The sequence below is a fragment of the Lycorma delicatula genome, chromosome 1 (genome assembly GCF_047948215.1).
Source record: "Lycorma delicatula isolate Av1 chromosome 1, ASM4794821v1, whole genome shotgun sequence".
Lineage (NCBI taxonomy): Eukaryota > Metazoa > Arthropoda > Insecta > Hemiptera > Fulgoridae > Lycorma > Lycorma delicatula.
The window spans coordinates 221442903-221466670 of NC_134455.1; the positions used below are offsets into that span (position 1 = coordinate 221442903).

At 29.8% G+C, this 23768-nt stretch overlaps 1 protein-coding gene across 2 annotated transcripts in view; it reads right to left on the reverse strand.

Moving 5' to 3' along the window:
- LOC142328932 (influenza virus NS1A-binding protein homolog) overlaps window positions 1-23768 on the reverse strand; it is a 184077-nt gene that overhangs the window by 42146 nt on the left and 118163 nt on the right. For both annotated transcript variants that reach the window (XM_075373109.1, XM_075373118.1), the window contains exons 6-8: window positions 19697-19834; window positions 12293-12422; window positions 9209-9427 (exon numbers count right to left, since the gene is read on the reverse strand). In XM_075373109.1, the coding sequence (XP_075229224.1) occupies window positions 9209-9427; window positions 12293-12422; window positions 19697-19834 (487 nt within the window). The remainder of the gene's footprint in view (window positions 1-9208; window positions 9428-12292; window positions 12423-19696; window positions 19835-23768) is intronic.

Here is a 23768-nt window from a genome sequence, read left to right on the forward strand (position 1 = left end):
GGGAAAAATGTTAGAACAAATCCCTCTGAGTATTTGGCCTCAACAAATCCAAAATTAAATTACCTGAAACCAAATGTACGCTGGAGCATATACAACAGAAATTCAACGATAGCTGAACATCTTAAGTGAATGAATAGCTGATAATTATTTCTTTTATTGTGAATCACCTGGTGGATATTAAATTGCAAAAAAATCTGAGATCTTAAAGATGAACATTACCATTAATAACACTGAGGAATAAAAACAAATTTTTTTTTGTCTCACGAAGAAAAAAATATGTGATTCTGATAGTATTTTTTTCTCCTGAATTCAAATATGATATTGGTTTTTCCCTATCATGCAAGGTTTCTGAGAGACTGGGATTTATAATTTCAAATATTTTAATACTTTCTGCATTATTAACTACACATAATCAAACATTTGACTCACCTAGAAAGTAAGAAATGATGATTTTCTGCTATATTTCACCTGCAGAGCATCCCTCTTCATGGTCCAAGAATAATCGGCCAGCATATTAGGATTCCATTTGCATTGATACCTCTTTCTAGGAAGAAATCTAGTTGCAAGTGCAGAAGTGTACTTTTAAGGACATATTACAACCCAAATTTTTATAAGATGTTACAAGATCATTGACAATATTACGGTAATTTTCTACCTTTCGATTTCGCAAAAAAACTCTGAGTAATATTTTTGAATGCTTTCCAAGCTGCTATCCAGTGGATTCAATAGTTCCTCAAACTTTTCATCATGCATTGTGGTGTTTGTGGACCCACAAATATTCCTTCTTTATTTTTGCATCACTAATTCTAGAAAACTTCTGTTTTAAGTACAGGAATATTATTCATGGCCTTCACAAAATTCTTCATTTAATTCTAGTCTGATATGTAACAAAGGTAGATACATATTTTTAGGATTACATAATGGGTCATGTTTCACATTCTATGTTTAGGAATGAGTGATTCGCGTTTAGGCCATTCTTTTCTAATGTAATGCTTTTTACTGTCCCTACTATCACACACAAAAACAAACAGTACTTGGTGTAACCAAGCTGCAGACCAAGAAAAAGTGCAATTACCTTCAAATCACCACAAATATTCCTTTAATACAGTGCATACTGAAGCTCTTCCTATATAAATTTAAAGTTTTCATATATTTCTTTCATACTAGCAGAGTAAGTCAGAGGTAATGATGGGAATTTATTGCCCTTACGCAGAAGCACAGATTTTAAACTATAGAGGAATCAATGAACAAGTGCCACTCTATTGGGTTATATTCATTACAGTGTCTCCATAAGAGAAGAAATGTCATTACAAAACATTAAGCCATTTTCTTCACAAAAATAGTCTTTAAATTCAGAATCATGATTACGATGTATTCTTTTGAAGAAGATTCTATCCTTTTGGCCAGGAAGCAAGCATTTCAGACCTTTTTTTCTGGATAACTTCTAAGTCTCGTTCGAGATTGTTAAAATTTTCTTGAGTCAGTAAATGAGGCTCAGATGAACTACTTTGTTCAAAAGTTGTATCACCAGAATCTGTTTCTTTTTCTTCCTTACTTCCATCAGACTCTGACCTCTCTTCATCTAAAGTATGTCACATGTTCTGGAGGCTTTGGTATGAGCAATTCTTCGCATTGTGGAAATGGTCTCATTGCACATTGCAAGTTAGGGTATACCACTGTATATTTAGATTTTGACGTAATCCCTTTAATGTACGTTAAGCAGAAATAACAGTCACAAGAGTGATCTTTGGGTTCCCTCCAATCATAGGGATAACAAAGTGCTTGTGGCATGTGCAATTTTTCCATGCAGTGAGAAGCCTATAACACGATAAACAGATATTGTGAGGCCCAGGCCATTGTTTGGTTCGCAACTTTAAACTCAAAATAAAGTTCATAACCCTTTTTTAACTAATGGACTAAGGTTTTGCCTTTGGGCCTTGAGTGTTACTTCACCACATACATAACAAAAATTACTAGGATTAATACAAACTCAAGGCATTTTTTAACTAATGACTAATTAAAATAAATAAAGTTGTAAATATGTAATACACAGTAATTCAGACACACAAAGCACTCATAACAACATGTTTACCGATTCACTACTATCTCACAACAGGCATTGTTCTGATGAATGTGTGCTACACAAGATCACATTTATACATGTCATAACCTCTACAAAAGTAGCAATGCTACCCTTTGAGTTAGCTCATTTGATTCCATCATATTTACAATGCTCTAGGAGTTTTACTTGACAATAGACAAATGGACGAAAAAACGTTTTAAAATATTTTAAAAAACAAAAAAAAAACTGTAGGTGATGGAGAAATACCAAATACATATTTGAAAACAGGATAAAAAACTGTGTAAGTACGCCTACTGGTAATCATGAGACAAAAATTATGTTGACCAGTGTAATGACAATATTATTTATACATATGACAGTATGTGGAATTTATACATATGAAGCAGAAAAAATGAGGTTTCCTACAATAACTTATTGATAATCAAGAATTATATTTGTAGCTATAAGTTTTCAGTTATTAATAATAAAAACCACACAGAAATAAAAATCAACCATTAGACCACAACAATAAGAAACCATTACTAGTAATGGTTACCAGGAATTTGAAGTATTTCAATGAAAAAACAAAATACTACCCAAAAAATAATTTGGTTAATGACTGACCACTGAACATCAAAATAAATTAAGAGCACAGTGTATAGTCACTTTTAAAAAAAATATAGGCATATTTTAATTATTTGGATGCATATGCCCTTATGTAAATATTTAAAAATCACTTGTATTAAGGTAGAATTATAAGTGTTTATACAAAATCAATCAGCAACTAAAACACTAAAATTCAATCAACAAACTGAATGAACTAAAAGAGTTTGTCAATTTCAGCCACTTAATAACACACTATTCCTGTGAGTTGGATTAAATCCTCAATGCAATACTTCATAATATAGAGAATCAAGACCATACATATCAATATAAAGCCATTTATATCACCAGATAACATCAGGAATTCAGCTTTAACTGGTGTTTCCTAATTGCAAACAACAAAGAGCCATAGCAATTGTGTTCATGGCTGATGACTTCCATGGTATTTATTTTTTTTAATGTAATACAGCTTGTACTGTAAGATTAAAAAATAGTAAAATAAAAATAGTTTCATCTAATAACATTTTTTTATTTTTTAGTCTACAACAGTCGACCACTACTCCTACCTTCAAGCAATGGTTTATAAAATGTTCACAATCAGAATGAATAATTATTGGCTGTATAGTAAACATAAGTTGAGTTCACTAAGGAAACTAGAACTACATTTTCATTGTTGTGACCAACATTTTTGGTGGTATGTTGTTTTTCAATTTGCCTTGAAATCTTGAGACATTTGCAAGAAAGTGACTCAGTAGAACTAGGCACGGAGTTCGTGCTTCCGCAATCTCTGTTAGCTAGTTCAGAGGGCAACGATGTAGGAAATTCAAGATGTCTGCACAAGGCCTACAGCAAAGGCCAAAACGGAATTTAAAAATCACTGATGTAAATGTCTACCAAGGCATTTACATTGGTGGCATTTCAATGAGACTTGGCTTATTACTGTGAGATGTAAAAAGTTACAGGGGGAAAGACAACTTCTGTTAAAGCCCATCAGGGCTAGTAACGGGGGGGGGGGGGGGGGTGTCAACTGGAAATGTCACAAGGCGGGTGTTTCCCATATGGGGTTGGGATGTGTAGTAACATACCTAATAATGCTTGAGGAGTACTTGTTAAACCACAGCATACAAGAATATGGCAAAATCCATCTGTGACATGATAAAGGACTATAAGTGTCGGATAAGGTTCAACAGCAGATACATTCTATTTATGAGGTAGACTGAGCATATAATTTCTGTGACCTATCATTAAGGAATATTCATTTGCAACACTCACCTTACTTCTATAGAGTAAAATCATTCCCTGGGTTCAATTGATGAAGAACTTTGTAAAACACTCGTAATATTCTTTTGATAATGCTTAGTTTTACTAGATAATTTTATTTAACAATAAAATTGGCTCTATTAAAAAATGGGAAAATTAATTCAGTCGATAAAGAATGTAGATGCCATAAAAATTACTGCTTTGAATAATTTTAGATGCAATACATAGTATATTTAGAACTTCAAAGAAAATTATTCTTAAAATAATAAAAATTGTCATAACGTAAAGTTAAGAAAAGGAATTAAGTAAAAGCTCGAGTATTATTAAGACATCGTGAAACAGAAGGATGAAAGTTTAGAATTATTAAATCCTTATCATCATATCCTCATTGCTATTTGACTCTTTAACCTCTTATTATATAAAGTCTTTATTACTTTCTTTTTTTATCAAAATTTCATTTTAATTCATATGTAATCAGATAAGAATCTACAATAACTTCAGTCTTGCAGTAAGTTAAAAATTTTTTATTTTTGTTCAATTAGAATCATTAAGAACAAAATAATATTTTTAAATAACTACTGTCTACAATCTATAATTAATAAACTAAAGAATTATTAACTTGTAGTTTCAAGGTCATTCTAATCACACATATCATGTTTCATCTGAATGATATGACATGAATATAGTGATTTAAAGAAGGTATCGCTGCCAGTTTCTCCCTAGTAACCACATTTTTTGATAATCTCAAAAGCTTAAAAGAATGATGTTAATTTACATGCACTGGCCCTTTCTCACTCAAGCTATCTTTAAAATAATTGTGAAAAGCTTTTAACAAGTATTTTTCTCAATGTCCATATTTTTTTCATTTCCAGAAAGAGAAAAGGACACATATTTTTTTTATGTTATCTAAATTTTCTGATCGTTTCTGAAAACATATACGCTGGGAAATACTTTTTGGTATGTTAGTAGTTATGCAAGGCTTAAACATATGTTATTATATTACTAAATTTAAAAGATAACAAAAATATGTATTGAAAAAAATTATTTTTATGATCTGGATGTTGCATGTCTGTGCTTAATATAATTACAGTAACACATTTCAACAGTTCGCAATTAGAATTGTTAAGGTGATTGCTATATAAGTAAAAATTTCCAGAATATTGCTTATGTCTTATTTTCATGCTTTAGTAGCATGATATAATTTTTTAAGGTGAGCAGTCGAAGGGGATTATTATCAACTGAGAAACAAAGGCAGCAGTATGACAAACTGTTTCTAACTATTAGAACTATTAATCAAATTTTGTGAAAATTATAAAAGACACAAAAACAAATTTAAAAAATAACAAAGTACTAAATAGATAGATAAGCCTTTGTTACAAATTATTTAAAAATCACACTTTATGATTAAAATAAAATTACAATTATTATAAAATGGAAAATATTCAACGGACTTGGTAGTCTGAGGAGTCTAAATCATTTAAGAACAGTATCGAACAATTTCTCTAGCAGTATCAGATTTATTCTTACATGAAGTAAAAAAAGTAAAAACAAATGTCTTTTATTACAAGAAATAAATAAAGCATAACCCAAATATACATTTTTTATGAATACTTCTATGAATTTTATCCTAACATTGGCTAACGGTAAGTTTAAAAGTTCCAAGCACAATTTATTCAGTTAATTTTATTCAGTTTAAGAATACTGTAGTCTACTTTTTCCCTTCTTGCACAATTAAATTTTTTATTACTTTTTCTTCTCTATTACAACTTTCTCAACAAAGCAAAAACTAAAAAAAAAAACAAAATATTGATACAGGTATTTTGACATTCTGTATCAAAATATTTCTGTTTGTAACTTACATTTATTAGTATTATAGCCTGCAATGTGGTTTTAACCAGGTTATCAATTATATCAACATTGGTATTTTCAGATACTATAATTCCAAACTAAAATATTTAATTTCATCTAATAACATTTTGAATTGTGTATAGCAGTAGTTCCCAAACTTTTCTGAGTTGCGGCGCCCTTTTTCAATTAAAACTTTTCCATGGCGCCCTACCATAACTTAAGTAGATTACTTGTAAGTAAAAGATAAAAATAAATAAAACTTGTGTATGTTCATTATTTTTTTTTTACTTTATTAACATTAAATCAATAATTATGAATGTCTTGATTCAATTAATTATGAAGCTTTTACAATATTTCACGGCAACCCTGCGAAGAGGCTGCAGCTCCCTGGGGTGCCATGGTGTACAGTTTGGGTGTATAGTATTCCAGTTTTACTTAAGAGACAAGATTGTTTACTTATTAATATTTACTTCAATTACTATTGGCATATGTTAAGAACATTTTTTAAAATCATTAATAAGATTAGTTATCCCCTAGGGAATACAGGACCCTTGACGTGGTGGTGATGCTTGCATGTCCCTGTGACCGTGAAAACTACGCTGATGGTAGTTTGCTACCAGTAGGTCCTCCAAAGCTGGACATGTCAAAAGGTAGGGGCCAAACTAAGAAGTACTCAAACAATAGTTACCAATCTTCAGAGAAAGGATTAGGAGAAAAGAAGGGAGAGGGAGAGAAGGAACTGTGATTGGACTGATGAAGGGAAAAGATAGGGTATTAGGCATGGTGTAGCAATCATAGTAAATGAAAGGACAAAGAACTTAATAGAAGAGGTGATATATATGCATCTGAAAGGTTGATCACTATTAAAATTAAAAATGAAGCAGAAGTGTTGCCCATACTGCAAATATATGTGCCAAAAGAAAGATATTCAAAAGAAGAAAAAGATTTTGATTAGTTATTAGAATTGAACATTGATAAGTACAATATCATGATGGGAGATTTCAAAACAAGGGTGGGACAAGATAGGAATGGATAAGAGAAAGAGCTGAGGGCCTTTGGATGGGGAGACAGAAATATAAAGAAAATGAACATACTGGATATGTGTTAAGAGGTTAGGAATGGGCATGGTTCAAGGCAGCAGAAAAAGCATGTGGGAGAACTTCAGGAAGGAGCAACTAGAAGGAAAAAACGAAATGATTGGTGGAATGAGAATACAATAAAGCCAGTAAGGAAAAAGAACAAAGCCTGGAGGGAATGATGGAAAAAGGCAGGAAGAAGAATGTAGAGGAGGTAAAATAGAAAAGCATATATGAAAACAAGAAAAGAGAGTATAGAAAAATAATACACAAAGATAAAGAGAAAGCATAAGATGACAATTTCACTAAAAAGTCAACAGAAGATGTAATGAAAAAATGAAGATGATGAGAAACAGGTATAACCCTGCCGAAGGGGCCAGCAGAATGGAGACAGAAGAAGAAAATACAGTTGAGAAAGCAGAGGGAGAAGGAAAGGTATGGAAAACTATTTCAATGACCTTTTGAATGACTGAACAGAGGGAGGACCAAGTGAATATAAGAAACTATGAAAGGTTAAAATGGAACCGTCTTAGTTGAAAACAGAAAATACAATGAAATTAATGTGTAAGATAATAAAGCAGGCAGGCCAGATGAAGTCACAGTAGACATGGTGAAAGTGGCAAGGCCTGTAACAGAACAATGGTAGTACAGAATGATAAGGAAGGTGTATGTCCAGAGTAATAAGAGGATGCCCAAGCAAAAGGTGGTTAGATGATGTGAAGGATCACCTGCTGAGGAAAGGCTTTCACAGGAGGAAATTTATATAGAAGAAATTGGAAGAATAATGGAAAGTGAAAAGGTTTAGTCAATACATAGACCCACAATGGTGGAACAAGAGGGGCTATAGAGAATAAAATTAGTTGCATCAAGGATATCATAATTACAATCTATGAGTTACTAGAATTAGACTTTAAAAATGTAATTCACCTCTGATTATCTCCTCAACTTTCTTCTGTTTAACAATTAAATAAAATCATTAAAAATTGTTTATCTTCATCATTTATATTTTTATACCTTTTTAGTTTCTGTCTAACATAGTACTAAAATAAAGCACATACATTCCAAGTACTTTCTTACAGTGGAATATACAGATTTGACCGTAAGTAAATAACACTGATGTGTACAGCCAAAAACCAGAAACTGATGGGAAAATCTTTCTTGCATCCTTTTTTTTATAATTTTTAAAAATGTTATATGACAGAATGAGACAGTATGAGTATTATATTGAAAATGCTCTGGTTAACTTTATCCAACTCTAAATCAAACCTATAATATACTAAACTTGAACTTTAGTTGGAGAATCTAAGGAATTTGTTGTTTACTTCTGGTTATATTCAAGTAACATTTCACCTTACAATCACACTTACAAAAACTAAGTAAAATCACGCAATGTTGTAGAATTGACAATACTATTTTCAACATGAAATGTTGACTATTGACTGCATGAAATAAGGTTACTTGTTATGACTTCCAACAAAATATTCATACGCTAATGATAAATTGATATGAATACAGTAACAGTGCATTTTAAACTGTTAGAAATTTCATGATCATACTGACTACTAAATACAAAATGTCTTTAGACAGTTTGTACAAACAGAGATCAACCCTATTTTGCTCTTACAGGTAAAAAAAAGGGACTTTCCACTGAATAATATTACATGACGATAACCACATTAAATTTTTTGACTATCTCAATCAGGTAATTAAATTAAAATGCATTGGAAATTTCATAAGTGAAACAAGAAACCTGGAAAAAATTCTGCTGAACATATGTATACTATTAATCATCAAGTTCAGCAGTAACTGTTATCCTCCTTTCAGAATATCTGAATAAGACATTATCATAAACCAAATCTCAACTTGTAGGAACTTGACAAGTAGCACACAATACAGACGTGTGAGTTGTGTGTCTCAAAGTCAGTATACTGCTTTATCAGAAAGAGGCAACACTTTGCATACTGCCATGCTTTGAAGTAAAACAAATGAGCATTTTTGACAGGCCGTAACAAGTTTTTTATAAATTGTTTTTATCATACTTAATTATTTAAATATAAGGAGCTTTTCTTTTCCATATTTTAAAGTTGCACAATTGTAAAATAATATAACACAGACCAAAAAAGGGTCATAATCTCACAATATCAACCCTTTTTGCCTCTATAAGACAAAAAAATTTATTTTAATTGATTTGTTACACATTTATCTGTAGATTCTCAGAAAAGTAATAATCAGTGAAAATCGCCAATTAATTGTACAACATTAAACAAACTCATGTGACCAGAAAAGTTAATTATTTATCCTATATATCCAATGAAATAAACACTTCATGAAATAAAATAATGTCAAAGTTGGTCCTTACCACAAACAAGCAGTGAATCATTAAGGTTAGCACATCCAGCAGCACATTTAACTGATGTCATGTTTGAAAGGCCGCAATATAAATCTGGCTCAACAGCTGATTTTGCTACATCAGGAGTCAGCTGAGGGCTTGGAGATCCAAAAGGCAGATTTAAACGTAACAAAACAGACAGTGTTGCCAGCTTACTATCAGCCACTATTAGTGCCAGGAATGTGTGCTCTGGGCATTCAAAGGGATAAGAAATTTATTAGGAGCTTATATTAAACATAGAAATAAATTAAATTAAAATAGAATTATTCAAATCAACAAATACAAGAATGATGAAGTAATATCAATAAAAACTCTCATTTACCATAAAACAATCACAAACAAAATGCACCAAAGATTATTATGAAATTTAATTTTTATACTAAAATATAAATAGGGGGTTTATGTACTCCTAAATTTAATCTAGAAGATACCATTTCTTAATCTAGATATATCGACAGTAATAATAATAAACTATATATAACATGTGATTGGAAACATAATTGATTACTGTAATGATTAATTAGATGCATATGAATACAATGCTACTAGCATATTTTGTTAGCTAGGCTCCATCAGTAAATAAATTTTCACTTTAACTCTGAAACATGTATTATATAATGAATCAGTTGCCATTACATGAAAATTACATAGTAATTTTCAAAAGAAATAATACTATTGAGCTTCTTCAATGATCCAATGTACTGCTGAACATCAGCATGACTAACTGTAACTATTTTTCACTATTAGCTATTCAGGAACATCATTACTCTCACAAAAAACAACTGTGGCCAGCACCTCTTTCACTTCACATGTATCACAGATGTAAGAATGACTAAGACAGACAAAGCAACAAATTAATGAATCCATATGTCATGAAATTATGCATTATATTCACAACCTCCATACAATCAGCGAATATAATTAACTACAGTATATCTATTTTAATTTTTAAATAAAGAACATACATTAAATCTGACATAAATTCTTTTAATGCTATCTTGTCATACAACTTGTACCTTAAATTTCAAGGTAATCCAAAAATTTCTATGAGTTAATAGTTTTAGACATATAAACATGTAATAAAAAACCAATATATAGGATAACCTCAAAAGAATGACAAGTTTAAGGGATGAACTCAATAAAAACAAAAGTACTTAATTATATTGCTTTATTTTTCAAATTCTCCATCTCAAAGAATTTTATTATATAATCAATAAACATCAATATTCTTCATTGCTTGATTGATGTCCAAATGATATCCATTTTCTGTTCATACAAGATACATTATGTTCTATTATGAATCATCTTCTGTTATGAATGTAACTGCTTCTGTAATTCTTTCCTTTGTGATTCAGGTCATGTAATTTTTGCAAATAAATAATGTTTTAATGTATTCCCTACAAGAAAAAAATCACAAATGGTTAGGTGTAGACTTCTTGGAGGTCAGAATATAGAGCCTTCTCGGCCTCCCCATCTACAAATTTTGCATATAAAGCCTGACTAATGAAATTTAAGTACCAGGGTACACTATCTGGAAATAAACTTTATGTACCTTTTGAGTTTATCCAGTTTGGGAAAGCAGTACATATTTCGATTAACAAACTTTTCAACAAAGAAAAAATGCCCAATTGTACAATTTTAAACCATATCAAACGCTAGCTTTTTAGGTATATATAGTACTTTCTTAAAAACAGCATGTTGGTTTTCAGATCCCCTATCCACAAATTTTATCTATTAGCATATTCATGAAGGAAAAACATAGCTTCATTCAGATAAGACCATATGGTTTCATTGCTTCAGTAGATGAATTTTGTACTCATACAAGAGCAACCTTTTATGCAGAACTATGTGAAAGGTTTTTATGGGATTTATAACTCAAGGTTTTGACTAGCAATGGATTTATTGGGATTTCTGATTGCAGATTTTCCAATTCATTCAACACTTTCTTCTGATACCAGTGTCCTTCCAGCGACTTTTGTTTAAGTAAAGACCCTGTTTCTGACTGAATATGTCAGATATTACTTTTATGTGGTGGCTCCTTTTCATAAGTATGCTGAAATGAACAATGAACTAAAACTACCCTACTTCAATTCTTACCACAAAACATAGTGTGCTTTTTCTTGAACAGAAAATATGGTACAAAAAGCTCACCTCAACATTACAAAAACTGATGCAGTGGTTAAAATAATTATTACACAAATATTTTGAATAGAGACTTAGTGTTACCAACATAATTTCTAAACACCCCTAATGCCTTGATCTCTGTTTTCTGTTTAGTCTCCAGAACCACTGTAAGGTATTACTTCAGGATGAATGAGGATGATATGTATGAATGTAAATGAAATGTTGTCCTGTACAGTCTCAGGTCAACCATTCCTGAGATGTGTGATTAATTGAAACCCAATCACCAAAGGACACCAGTATCTATGATCTAGTATTCAAATCCATATAAAAGTAACTGCCTTTACTAGAATTTGAACCTTAGAACTCTTGACTTCGAAATCACCTGATTTGGAATAACGAGTTCACCATTAGACCAACCCGGTGGGTTAATGCCTTCATCTGAGGTACTGAAACCCTATCATTCTTTTATGATGACTCTGTAATAAAATGAACTAAGACATAGCTATCTATAAAATCAGTAGTAAAAACTTATAGCAGTTATTCTATGCCGCAGAAGCAAGGGAAAGTGAATCTTTTCTTCAAACAAGACAAATATAATAATTATACATTAGCAACTCAAGAACACTGAAACACAAGAAATGTTCAGTTTACAAATTGTATTTAGAATAGGTTTACCAAGGGAGTACATAGTAAAACATCATTACACACAAAGAAAATACTTGTGCTAGTTTGTCTTGAACTTCAGGTGTTTTAAATACAACCATTAAAAACTGAAAAATTGCTAGTAGAAAAATTAATATGATCTGTTGTTTCTGCCTAAGCTGAGAGGGGAATTTACAGATATAATAGCACAATCCTTTTCATAATAAACAAATAAGTTACAAGATTTACTTGAATATTAGCCTAATATAAATGAAAAATGATACATACCAGCTACTTTCATAGATGAAATCATCAACCAATTGGCATCTTTGTCTTGACCATTTATATTATCAGTTACGTCTCTGGAATACACCAATACTCTAGGTTTAGCTGGTTGCATCTGTGTTTTACGCCGATTCTACAAAAAATGATTTTAAATTTATTTTAACTAATGATTTATTATATTGCAATTATAATGTGTATATGGAAATATTTTCTCTTCTATCATGATAATAACAGGAAAAATCTAGGAGAGAAATGCTATGGCGCCATATTTGTAGTATATGTAACAATCAAGATTATTTACTGCAATGAATTTTAACACCAAGCATGATATATCTTCCAGATTGAGTGTCCGCTGAGACTATTAATGTAATATATATACTGTTGTTATTCTGCCTATTAAACTTGTGAAGAGTGTCACTTGGCAAGTTTAACAAACAAAAAAGTTATGTACAAATTCATTCTAAAGTTATGTGCATGTGTGTATGTGTGTGTGTATGTGTTTTAAGTTGTTGAAGTTACAGTTGAAACTGTAATCAATTCTATAATTTATTAATTATTGTGTGTACTACTATATTACTCTTTTTACACGAATGACAAAATATTGAATCAAGACGAATTTTTAAAAGAAAATGACACGGTGCTACATGATTTTAGTGAATGTAGGTAATAATTCAGATATTAATAACAATATCAATAGTAAAAATCAATTCAAACAGATGATGTAATAGCAAGCTGAAAGACAAACACTGATAAATATAAGAAAAGTAGTCAAAATCAGCATTTTTTGTTTATGCCTTCATATCATCAGGTGAAGTGCAAATTCTGACAGTTTAGTGCATTTCTATTTTCATTGAAAATTATTAGAAGCTAGCAAGTATAGAATGTGAGAATTTCAATGCTTTGTTGTGACAACACAGCTATCATTATTATTTGTATTATATTATAACACGATTTATAGTTGTTTTGAAAACTTTCTGAGGGTGTACAAGTTACAGATTATATCTATCACTAACTGAAGTTTTTTTTTTTAACAACTGTTGGCTATTTAAGAGTTAAATTTTATTTTATTTCACAAGACATTAGATTCTAAGAGAAAATTCAAATAATATTTATAAATTTATTCTTCTTCTTGAACACCTCCATAAATTCCTATTTTCCTACATAAATTTTCTACTTCTGTAGTATATATACATGGATGTATGCACACACACACACACACACACACACACACACACACACACACACACACACACACACACACACACACACACACACACACACACACACACACACACACACACACACACACACACACACACACACACACACACACACACACACACACACACACACACACACACACACACACACACACACACACACACACACACACACACACACACACACACACACACACACACACACACACACACACACACACATTTATTAATTCTATAATGATTTACTGTCTAATTTTATACAATTTAAAATACAAAATAAATAGATCCGTATTACATACAACAGAGTACAACATTTTAATTAGTTAAGGAAAGATTTTGATTATGAAAAAAATCTTCAACTCTCATACACATATGATTTTCAGAAATTTTTGTGCAAGACCTCACGCATGCACATTTATTTCACTTATACCTGCTTTACATGGTTTAGAAAGTAAAAGGCAAAAGATTTTCAGTGATCAATTAAAAACCTTTGATTTGGTGATCAAGAAATTATTTAACCAGGTAAGAGGTAACTAATTACTAGGTAACATCATATTTCTTTAACAGAATCCATTCAATATGTTAATTACAAAAGTCAAATTACAATATAATTTTCTAAACCAGCATTTATCACCATCAGAGTTCCACAAGATAGTATTAATCCAATTTTTTCCCCTGTTTTTATAAATGATTTATTTACTTTTATTGAAACTTTTAATGCAGTTCTCTATGCTTATGGCACCAGATTAATATTGAATAATAAAGCACTAGATCAACTTAAAATAAATATACAGATAGCTTTAAGTACAATTTTAATGATTTATTCATAACAAATGAAAAGTAAATATCAATAAAACATTTTTTAATTATGGAAATCCAAATTTATTTTTTAAAATTTACTGACAATTGAACTACTATTTATCAAATTAATAAAATAAATTTCTAGACCTGGTATGATCAATAATAATTTATATATTTTAAAAACATATACTTTATTTTACAAAATCTTATGTAGTCAGTTATTTTTTGAGATTCATAACAAGATGCTCTAATAAGAAAAATTATGTATGTCTTATTTTATGATAAATTAACATTAATTATTTTAATAATTTGGATTAAGTACCTTAATCAATTCAGGGTTATATTTTGGAGTAATTCAATAAGTAATCTAAATTAAATTTTATGGTTAAAAAAATTATTAGAAAAAAATTAGCAATGCTGTTAAATCAAAATTTTTGCCATTTGGTTTTCCTCTGATCAACATTTTCAAATGTTTAGACTTCATTTTTTTTTTTAAATAGTGAACAATTTTTGATATTACAAAGTAATATTGTCAAAAAAAAGTGAATAAAACATTTAATTTAATTTCAATGGTCTGAAATGTCCATTAGATTTTAACACCAGTCCTTATTTTTCTATCAACACATATTTATCATTATAATAATTGTGACATTTATTGAATAACTACCAAATACATGTTATTCTTTTTATTATTAAATTCAGGTTTTTATTATTAAAAGGGTTATCTGTTTTACATGATATTTTTTAAAATTATTTTCTCCTTATATGTTTATGATTATCTGTTTAATCTTTTAATTTTTTGTAATAACCAGTAATTATGACTATATTTTTACCTTTATTTCATTTTTTAGAAATTTGATAATTAGAATACATACTTAATCATTAAATAGTTCTTATTTACATTTATTGTTTTTGAAGCTTTTTGTAAATACTTTGGTATACAATTTATTATTTTTTGTAAAAGACTTTTTTTAAAAAATAATTTCAAGTTCATATTTAATTGAATAAATATGAATATATAATATAAAAATGTTTATATATATATATATATATATATATATATATATATACGTAATAAAAATAACTAAGAGGGCTGTAAATAAAATAATGAGACAATTTTTCTGGCAGCCAAAATGACGAACACTATAAAGTTAGTAGTAAACATATTGTTATATCAACAGCTGATTTATATTAGGTATTAATATTTTTAGTCTATTTTTGCCACGTGAGATGTAAACAAACTTTTTGTGAAACAAGTTTTCGTCGTGCGTTACAAAAATGAATGATACTAATTATGAGCAATGGTGTACAAACAAGTTTTGTGTTAAACTCTGTGAGAATGCTACTGAAACTTTTTCAAAATTGAAAGGGGTGTGTGGAGATGGGCTCATGACAGAGCATTATCACCACACATTTTTAATTCCCAAGTTTTTATGTGGCTTAAAGTATTTTCAGATGGCTCGGAATCATTTGCAGATGATCCACGCTTTTGAAGACCATTAATGTCAAAAAGTGAAGACAATGTTGAACAAATCGGAAACTTGATACGGTACAACCAGCGATTATGATAGCAGAACAATTGAATTTGAACCATACCACAGTCCATCAAATTTTACAAACGAATTAGACATGAAAAAAGTTTGTGCAAAATTGGTTCCAAAAAAATCTCACTGTTGAACAGAAAAACAACAGGGTGGAGAAGTGTGCCGCAATCATCTAAGGTAAATTGAAACTGTTATTACATTTTTTTAGAAAATAATAACATTATTAATGTTATTATTGTGATGAATCTTGGATATTTGAGTTTGATCCAGAAAGAAAACGCCAGAGCAAGGAGTGGCACACTTCAAGCTCACCATGTCCCAAAAAAGCAAAAAATGAGCAAATCAAAAAACCAAAATCACGCTAATTTGTTTCTTTGATAGTAATGGCATTGTCCATAAGGAGTTTTAATCAATATGTTTACAAAGAAATTCTTGAAAGACTGCGGAAAAGAGTTGCCTGCGTGAAATCAAAGACAACTGGATGCTGCATCATGACAATGCACTCTCAATTAATGAGTTTTTGGCAAAGAAAAACATTCCTGTAGTTCCTCAACCACCTTATTAAACCGACTTGAGGCCCTGTGACTTTTTACTGTCCTGACTTTAAAAAACACCTGAAAAGGCACCACTTTTTTTAAACAGTAGAAAACATTAAAAAAAAATGTGATCGACCATCTGAAGGATATTCCAGTTTCTGAGTTCCAACACTGCTATAAAGAGTGGGAAAACCAATTGAAGTGTTGTATGGATTCCCAAGGAAATTATTTTGAAGGTGATAGAGTCCATGTATAATTGGATTTTAAATAAAAAGTTTTTCTGAACCAGTCTCATGTGTGTATATATATATATATATATAAAAATAATTATTTATTATTTTTATTAACAAAAATATAAAATGATGAACAACCACTACATATTCAAAGATGATAATTTAATTAAAAACATAATAAAAATACAATCTAATGGCTGGCATTAATGATGATAAAACAAAAGAAAATACGTTTTAAATATTACATCATTCCAGTACCGGACAGCAGATTCTTGAATTATGAGGTCTGTTCAAAAAATAACCAAACTTTCTTAATTACCTGCCAACATCACAATGCTGCCAACCGCATGTCACATCTAGTGACATGCGGTTGGCAGCATTGTGTTCCACACAACCTCCTCTGTAATCACATGATATTGGATTGTTGATATCTCGTTTAGTTTTCGTGTTATTGTTATTTGAGTGCAACATGTTTAAGTGTTAGTAGCAATTTTTGTAATGTGTGATCTTTTGATTATTGAACTTTGTCTCAATGTCGTAGCCATAAACCCAGCTTTTATCTCCCGTTACGATCCTTTGTATGAATGTTTCATCATCATCGGCTTATTCAAGGAGTTGCTGCCAATTGTCCACTGTATGTTCTTTCTGCTGTTCGGTCATCAAAAATGAGGAAAAAACTTTGCTGCAACTCGATGCATGCTCTAGCTTTTCACTCAAAATGTCATGGCATGATCCAACTGTGATGCTAACCTCTTCTACAAGTTCTTTGACAGTCAATCAGTGATTTGCATGCACCAGATCATTGATTTTCTGAACATAAGTGTCATCAGTTGAAATCGAAGGCCTTCCTGGTCAAGGGTTATCTTTGATTGACTGACGACCTCTTTTAAATTGTGAAAACCATTCATAACACTGTGCACAACTCAGAGCATCATCTCTATAAGCTTGTTTTAAAAGTTGAAACGTTTCTGTGAAAGATTTCCCCAGTTTCAAGCAAATTTTACATTGTACTGTTCTTCCTGAAAATCGAACATTACAAAAATTTAATGTGCGATTTTCAATGCAGATAAACGAGATATCTGCGAGATAACAACTATTCAGGAACATGTTACAAAGGAGGTTATGCAGAACACAATGCTGCCAACCGCATGTCACTAAATGTCTCCATTGGTGTGTAATTAAAAAAGTTTGGTTATTTTTTGAACAGGCCTTGTAATATGGTAAGACATCTATATACTGTGTTTTGGTGGTTTATATTTCACTTAACATTAGATTTTATTACTACAGTGATCAATATGTTAATGAATTATTTAATTCTCAAAAAATAAATAAATTAAACATTGTTCATATGTAACTAGTATATCGACTATGTATCGTTAAATTAAATAAACTTTAATACTTTACAGCTATCATTAGTAAAATCACATTTTTAAATCTCATAAATTCTTTTATAAGATTACATATTTAAAAGATACAGAGAATCTAATTTAATATTGCAGATAATGTAATTTTTTTTTCAAATATATAAAATAATTTAGTTCCCTATAAAACAGAAATATGGCTGGAACTTTCATTCAGGTTAGTAATATCAAAAATCAAACTTTGAAATTGTAAGTCATTAGCGAATTGTTAATTCAGACCTAGGTATAAATAAAAAATACATGTTAAATATATGTAATAGACAATAGATATACAATAATAGATTATGTTTGCAAAAATTATAAAAAATTACAAAACTCTTACCGACCCAATTTTATTAACCACAGATAAATAATCATAAAAATTGTATTATTTCTGTAAATGTGATATGTATTACTTGTTGTTTAATAAATTAAATCAAGCTGGTAAGAGTTTTGTAACAAATTTTTCTTTTTTTCTTATTATATGGAATGCTTAAACATTGTTTATTATCTATTACATATATTTAACATTTATTTTTTTTTAAAGAAAATTCTAAATTAATAACAAATTTTGATAATAGAACTGTAGTGTCTTACCTTTTTTGATATCAGTATCGTTTTGTTAAAAACAGTTTAATTTATATTATGGAAATTTTTTGTTTTTTGAGTGGAAGAAGTGATACCTGCGAGACTCTTAATGTACGGTTTACAATTTCATTGTAATTTTTTTGGATATCACTGCGTTTTGTTAGATTATTCTTTTCTTTTTTTTTAATAACTGATTGCTATATTATGGACTTACTATTAAAATTTATTGCCTTTCTAGAACAAACAAATTGAATTTCATGGTCAATTTTTTTTTTTTTGTTGATAGTTACATCACTCACTTCATACCATATTTTTACTTTTTTAATAAAATTAGTATAATAACCTTTATGAATCAAAAATCTGTCATGTAACTTATTACTTTATAAGTGTAACCCTTGATTTTTATCACTGAATTACATTTTCCCAACAAAATTTATTTCTGTTTTATTTACTCCTTTTTTAATAAAACTAATATAATCTCTTGTAAACTAATACTTTTATTTTGTTTTAAAGAAGTGATGGAATTAAAAAATTGATTTATCTTCAGTACTTTTATTTACATAAGAGTATTTACATAAGACTATTAAAACAAGCTGTAGTATACTTTTTTAAATTTCATTATTTGAAGTACATTATCAAGTTTTTGTACGCTACCTAGTGCTATCAAATACTGCTATCTAGCAGCGCAATTTGTAAAGTTACATTAAAAACTTAATAAAATGACATATTCGAGTTCTGCAGTTCATCAAATGGAAAAAAAAAAACGTTGTCTAACAAAATTGGAAATATTTTTTGAATGTATTCTTTATTACAAATTTAATTGAACTGTGAAATATCATGTTTTCATACTTATTTTTTCCCCATTTTCATTTCACTGTTAGGTTATGTCATGTTTAGAACTGTAAATGTAGTTCGTTGACTTTGCCACCTTTTACCAAGTTCTAAGAACTCTGTGATAATTTTCTATACCATTTCTATAAGTATTTTAATACTTTTAAATTATGCAAGGATACCAAAAATTAATTGAACCAACACCATAATGAATATAATAAAAATTATTGTAAGATAAAACTATAAAACTTTACCTTTGATTGGTTTGCAACAGAATTTTTTTTAGACTGCCTCTTATAATCTTGCACAATCTCTGTGTTAGATACATCATTACTGGGTAGTTCAGTACAGTCTTGCAGTGAGTTATCAAGTGCTAAATACAGTAAATGAGTCTGTAAAAGAAAAAAAATGAGAAAAGAAGAAAATAAATTATGAAAATATTTGTAACTGCTAGGTAATGGCTATCATCTTGTAAAGGTTAATAATGGCTTGTTATATCTACTGCTAATTTTAATAAGTTAGTAACTATAAAAAAAGCTCCAAAATCAATTTAATCAGAAAACATTAAATTTGCTGGTTCATTGATAATGGTAACCAAATTACTGTAGACTGGTACTGAATATCTGTGGGTTGAAGACAGTAATGCATTTGGTGGCAAGATGACTTGTTCAACACTCCAATCCAAACAAATTTAAAGACTGTATTTTTAACTACTGCTATCCAACTAGAACTAAAAATCATCTTCAAATAACCAGCTCATAAGATAACTATTTTTGAAAAAAATCCTTGAAGACATGGTATAAAATTATATAACAAGTTCTCTTTTCACTAATAAAATGTGTTCGATATTAAAAGAGAAAATCCTTACGTTGAACAGGCATAATGCTATACTCTATTCTAAAATGACTGACATTTGTGACTGAACATAGTGGGTACCAGTCTCTGTATACATGGTTATACATCTAAACATACAAAATAGAGCACTCTTTTAGAGGCTGTATAGAGTATGTCTACTCAATGGTGAGCTTGACCTTTTTTTTTTAATCACTTGATATTTCACTTATTGAAATCCATAAATTATTCTTAAATATAAATTTTAATAAACAATCAAAATTTATATAAAAAGAATAGAATTTTGACAGTCATAAAAGCAGTAGAAAATTCCCCAAAGATGTATTTAAGAGATAGCTGAAATTAAATTGAAAAGGAATTTCCATTAGATAAAATTTATTTCTCATAATAACAGACAGTATTTAAAAACTGACTTATCACATAAACTAATTAACAATGAAAACACAATTTTACTTCTTAGTAAATAATTACGAATAAGATTTAAAATAATGAAAAATGATATTTCCAAAGATTTTTATAGTTTGTATTAAAAGATAATAATACTGAAAATAAACTGAAGGAACTTTTATTTCATTATCATGTTTCTATCAGTTCTTATCATGTTACAGATACAACTAAGTGGTACTTGTAACATGATAAGACCACAGATAATTAATAAATGAAATGTAATTATTAATTATTTACTTTCTTTATCAAATTTAAATAACTATGACAAGTGTAAATAATAATACGATGAAATATCTGTGACATAATACTATAATAATATAACAATTTTATATCAAATTTACAAAAAAACAAACAAAAATTGTATGTTCTGACACAATTTTACCAATTTTATAATCTACAGAGGAACTCTGATTATCAGTGAGCAAAATGGCTGATTATTACTGAAACTTGTTTTACATAATTTTTATAAAATGCATTTAAATTTCAAAATAAAACTGCAAAATCAGAAATTCAGTAGAGCAGCTTCAAAAGTGAGCCAACTGATAGTAATTAAAATTTTATAAAAGGAACACAAGTGTTATTTACCATAATTAATAAGTATATAAATTGCAAAGAGTAATTCTTTTCCTCCTTTATGACAACAGATAATTTTTCACATCCACTCTATACAATGTCATATAACAGTTTATTATATTCCTTTGATTATATATTAGGTGGTATAACATTGTACAATTTAACTAACATGCAAAATTGGAAATATTTTAAGTGGTGATGTGACTGAAAATGACAAACTTTCAGATTCCTAAAGTATGTTAATTTCTCAGTATTTTTTTTTGTAACATACTTGGCGTTTATAGACCTAGAAAAGGCATTCGATAACGTAGACTGGAATAAAATGTTCAGCATTTTAAAAAAATTAGGGTTCAAATACAGAGATAGAAGAACAATTGCTAACATGTACAGGAACCAAACAGCAACAGTAGCAATTGAAGAACATAAGAAAGAAGCCATAATAAGAAAGGGAGTCCGACAAGGATGTTCTCTATCTCCGTTACTTTTTAATCTTTACATGGAACTAGCAGTTAATGATGTTAAAGAACAATTTAGATTCGGAGTAACAGTACAAGGTGAAAAGATAAAGATGCTACGATTTGATGATGATATAGTAATTCTAGCCGCGAATAAAAAGGATTTAGAAGAAACAATGAACGGCATAGATGAAGTCCTACGCAAGAACTATCGCATGAAAATAAACAAGAACAAAACAAAAGTAATGAAATGTAGTAGAAATAACAAAGATGGACCACTGAATGTGAAAATAGGAGGAGAAAAGATTATGGAGGTAGAAGAATTTTGTTATTTGGGAAGTAGAATTACTAAAGATGGACGGAGCAGGAGCGATATAAAATGCCGAATAGCACAAGCTAAACGAGCCTTCAGTAAGAAATATAAGTTGTTTACATCAAAAATTAATTTAAATGTCAGGAAAAGATTTTTGAAAGTGTATGTTTGGAGTGTCGCTTTATATGGAAGTGAAACTTGGACAATCGGAGTATCTGAGAAGAAAAGGTTAGAGGCTTTTGAAATTTGGTGCTATAGGAGAATGTTAAAAATCAGATGGGTGGATAAAGTGACAAATGAGGAGGTATTGCGGCAAATAGATGAAGAAAGAAGCATTTGGAAAAATATAGTTAAAAGAAGAGACAGACTTATAGGCCACATACTAAGGCATCCTGGAATAGTCGCTTTAATTTTGGAAGGACAGGTAGAAGGGAAAAATTGTGTAGGCAGGCCACGTTTGGAATATGTAAAACAAATTGTTAGGGATGTAGGATGTAGAGGGTATACTGAAATGAAACGACTAGCACTAGATAGGGAATCTTGGAGAGCTGCATCAAACCAGTCAAATGACTGAAGACAAAAAAAAAAAAAAAAAAATTTTTTTTTGCATGATTAATAACTCACCACATGAGTTTGAAGCTTGTTCATGGGAATAAAATTTGGATGTGTTGTAGTGCAAGGAAAACACTGTGTTTGACCGAAATTTGAACCCATGTTATCCAAATGAAATGCAGAGACACTTCACTCTACCATGGAAATTAACGTGGTGAAAAGGTATCTTGTAATCTTATCATCAGTTTCAATCATTTTTATTTTGACTGAAATCAGGAGGCCCAGCTTACCAATATGGTACCTTAGGCTTAGCCTAAGGCTCAGCCTTACGCTTGTTGTCAATAGACATGACACAAGAGTCCCTGAATTGATCCACAGCACTGGCTCTTCAGCACTCCCAACAGTATAAACAACCTGACAGAGCAGATGACCTGCCCTCACAGAACCTAATACTGGAAGAACGAATGAAAGATAAGAAGGGGAGGGGGGTGAGAAAGAATGATCTACGCATCAAGGTAGATCAAAGGTTATAATTGGACTGTTTCAACAAACTTAGATGACATTTTTAATTTTTTTTTAGTTTTCAACTCTTATAAAAGTAGAATATAAATTTAAAAATTGGTTAACTCAAAAAACTACTTCTTTTGACATTCAATAAAGTATTTTAGCAGAGGGATGGATTTGTGCTAAGTTCTATAGCTTTTTTAACAAAGGAAATTTCAGAAGTCTAATACCTGAGACAAGAAGGTACTTCCAAAATCATTTAAAAAAACTGGTTTCAACCTACTATTGATTAGATAATCAGTTATTATGTTTTAAAACAAGCTATAGTATACTTTTTTTTAAATTTTATTATTTAAAGTTCATTATCAAGTTTACCAAGACACTAATATAAATTGAATGACACTAACACGAACAAATAGGAAAAAATATAATTGAAATAAAAATGCAAGGGAGAGAATAAGTCTCCAAGTTTAGCATAATCAACCACTGTCATTTACATTGACATGTTAAAATATTTAACACCAGGATGTTCAAACAAAGAGATAATAAATGTTAATTTTTAGACAAAAATAGATACTATAATTATTAGCATCTTAAGTAGTTACACTGTTAACATAGCTTATCTATTAA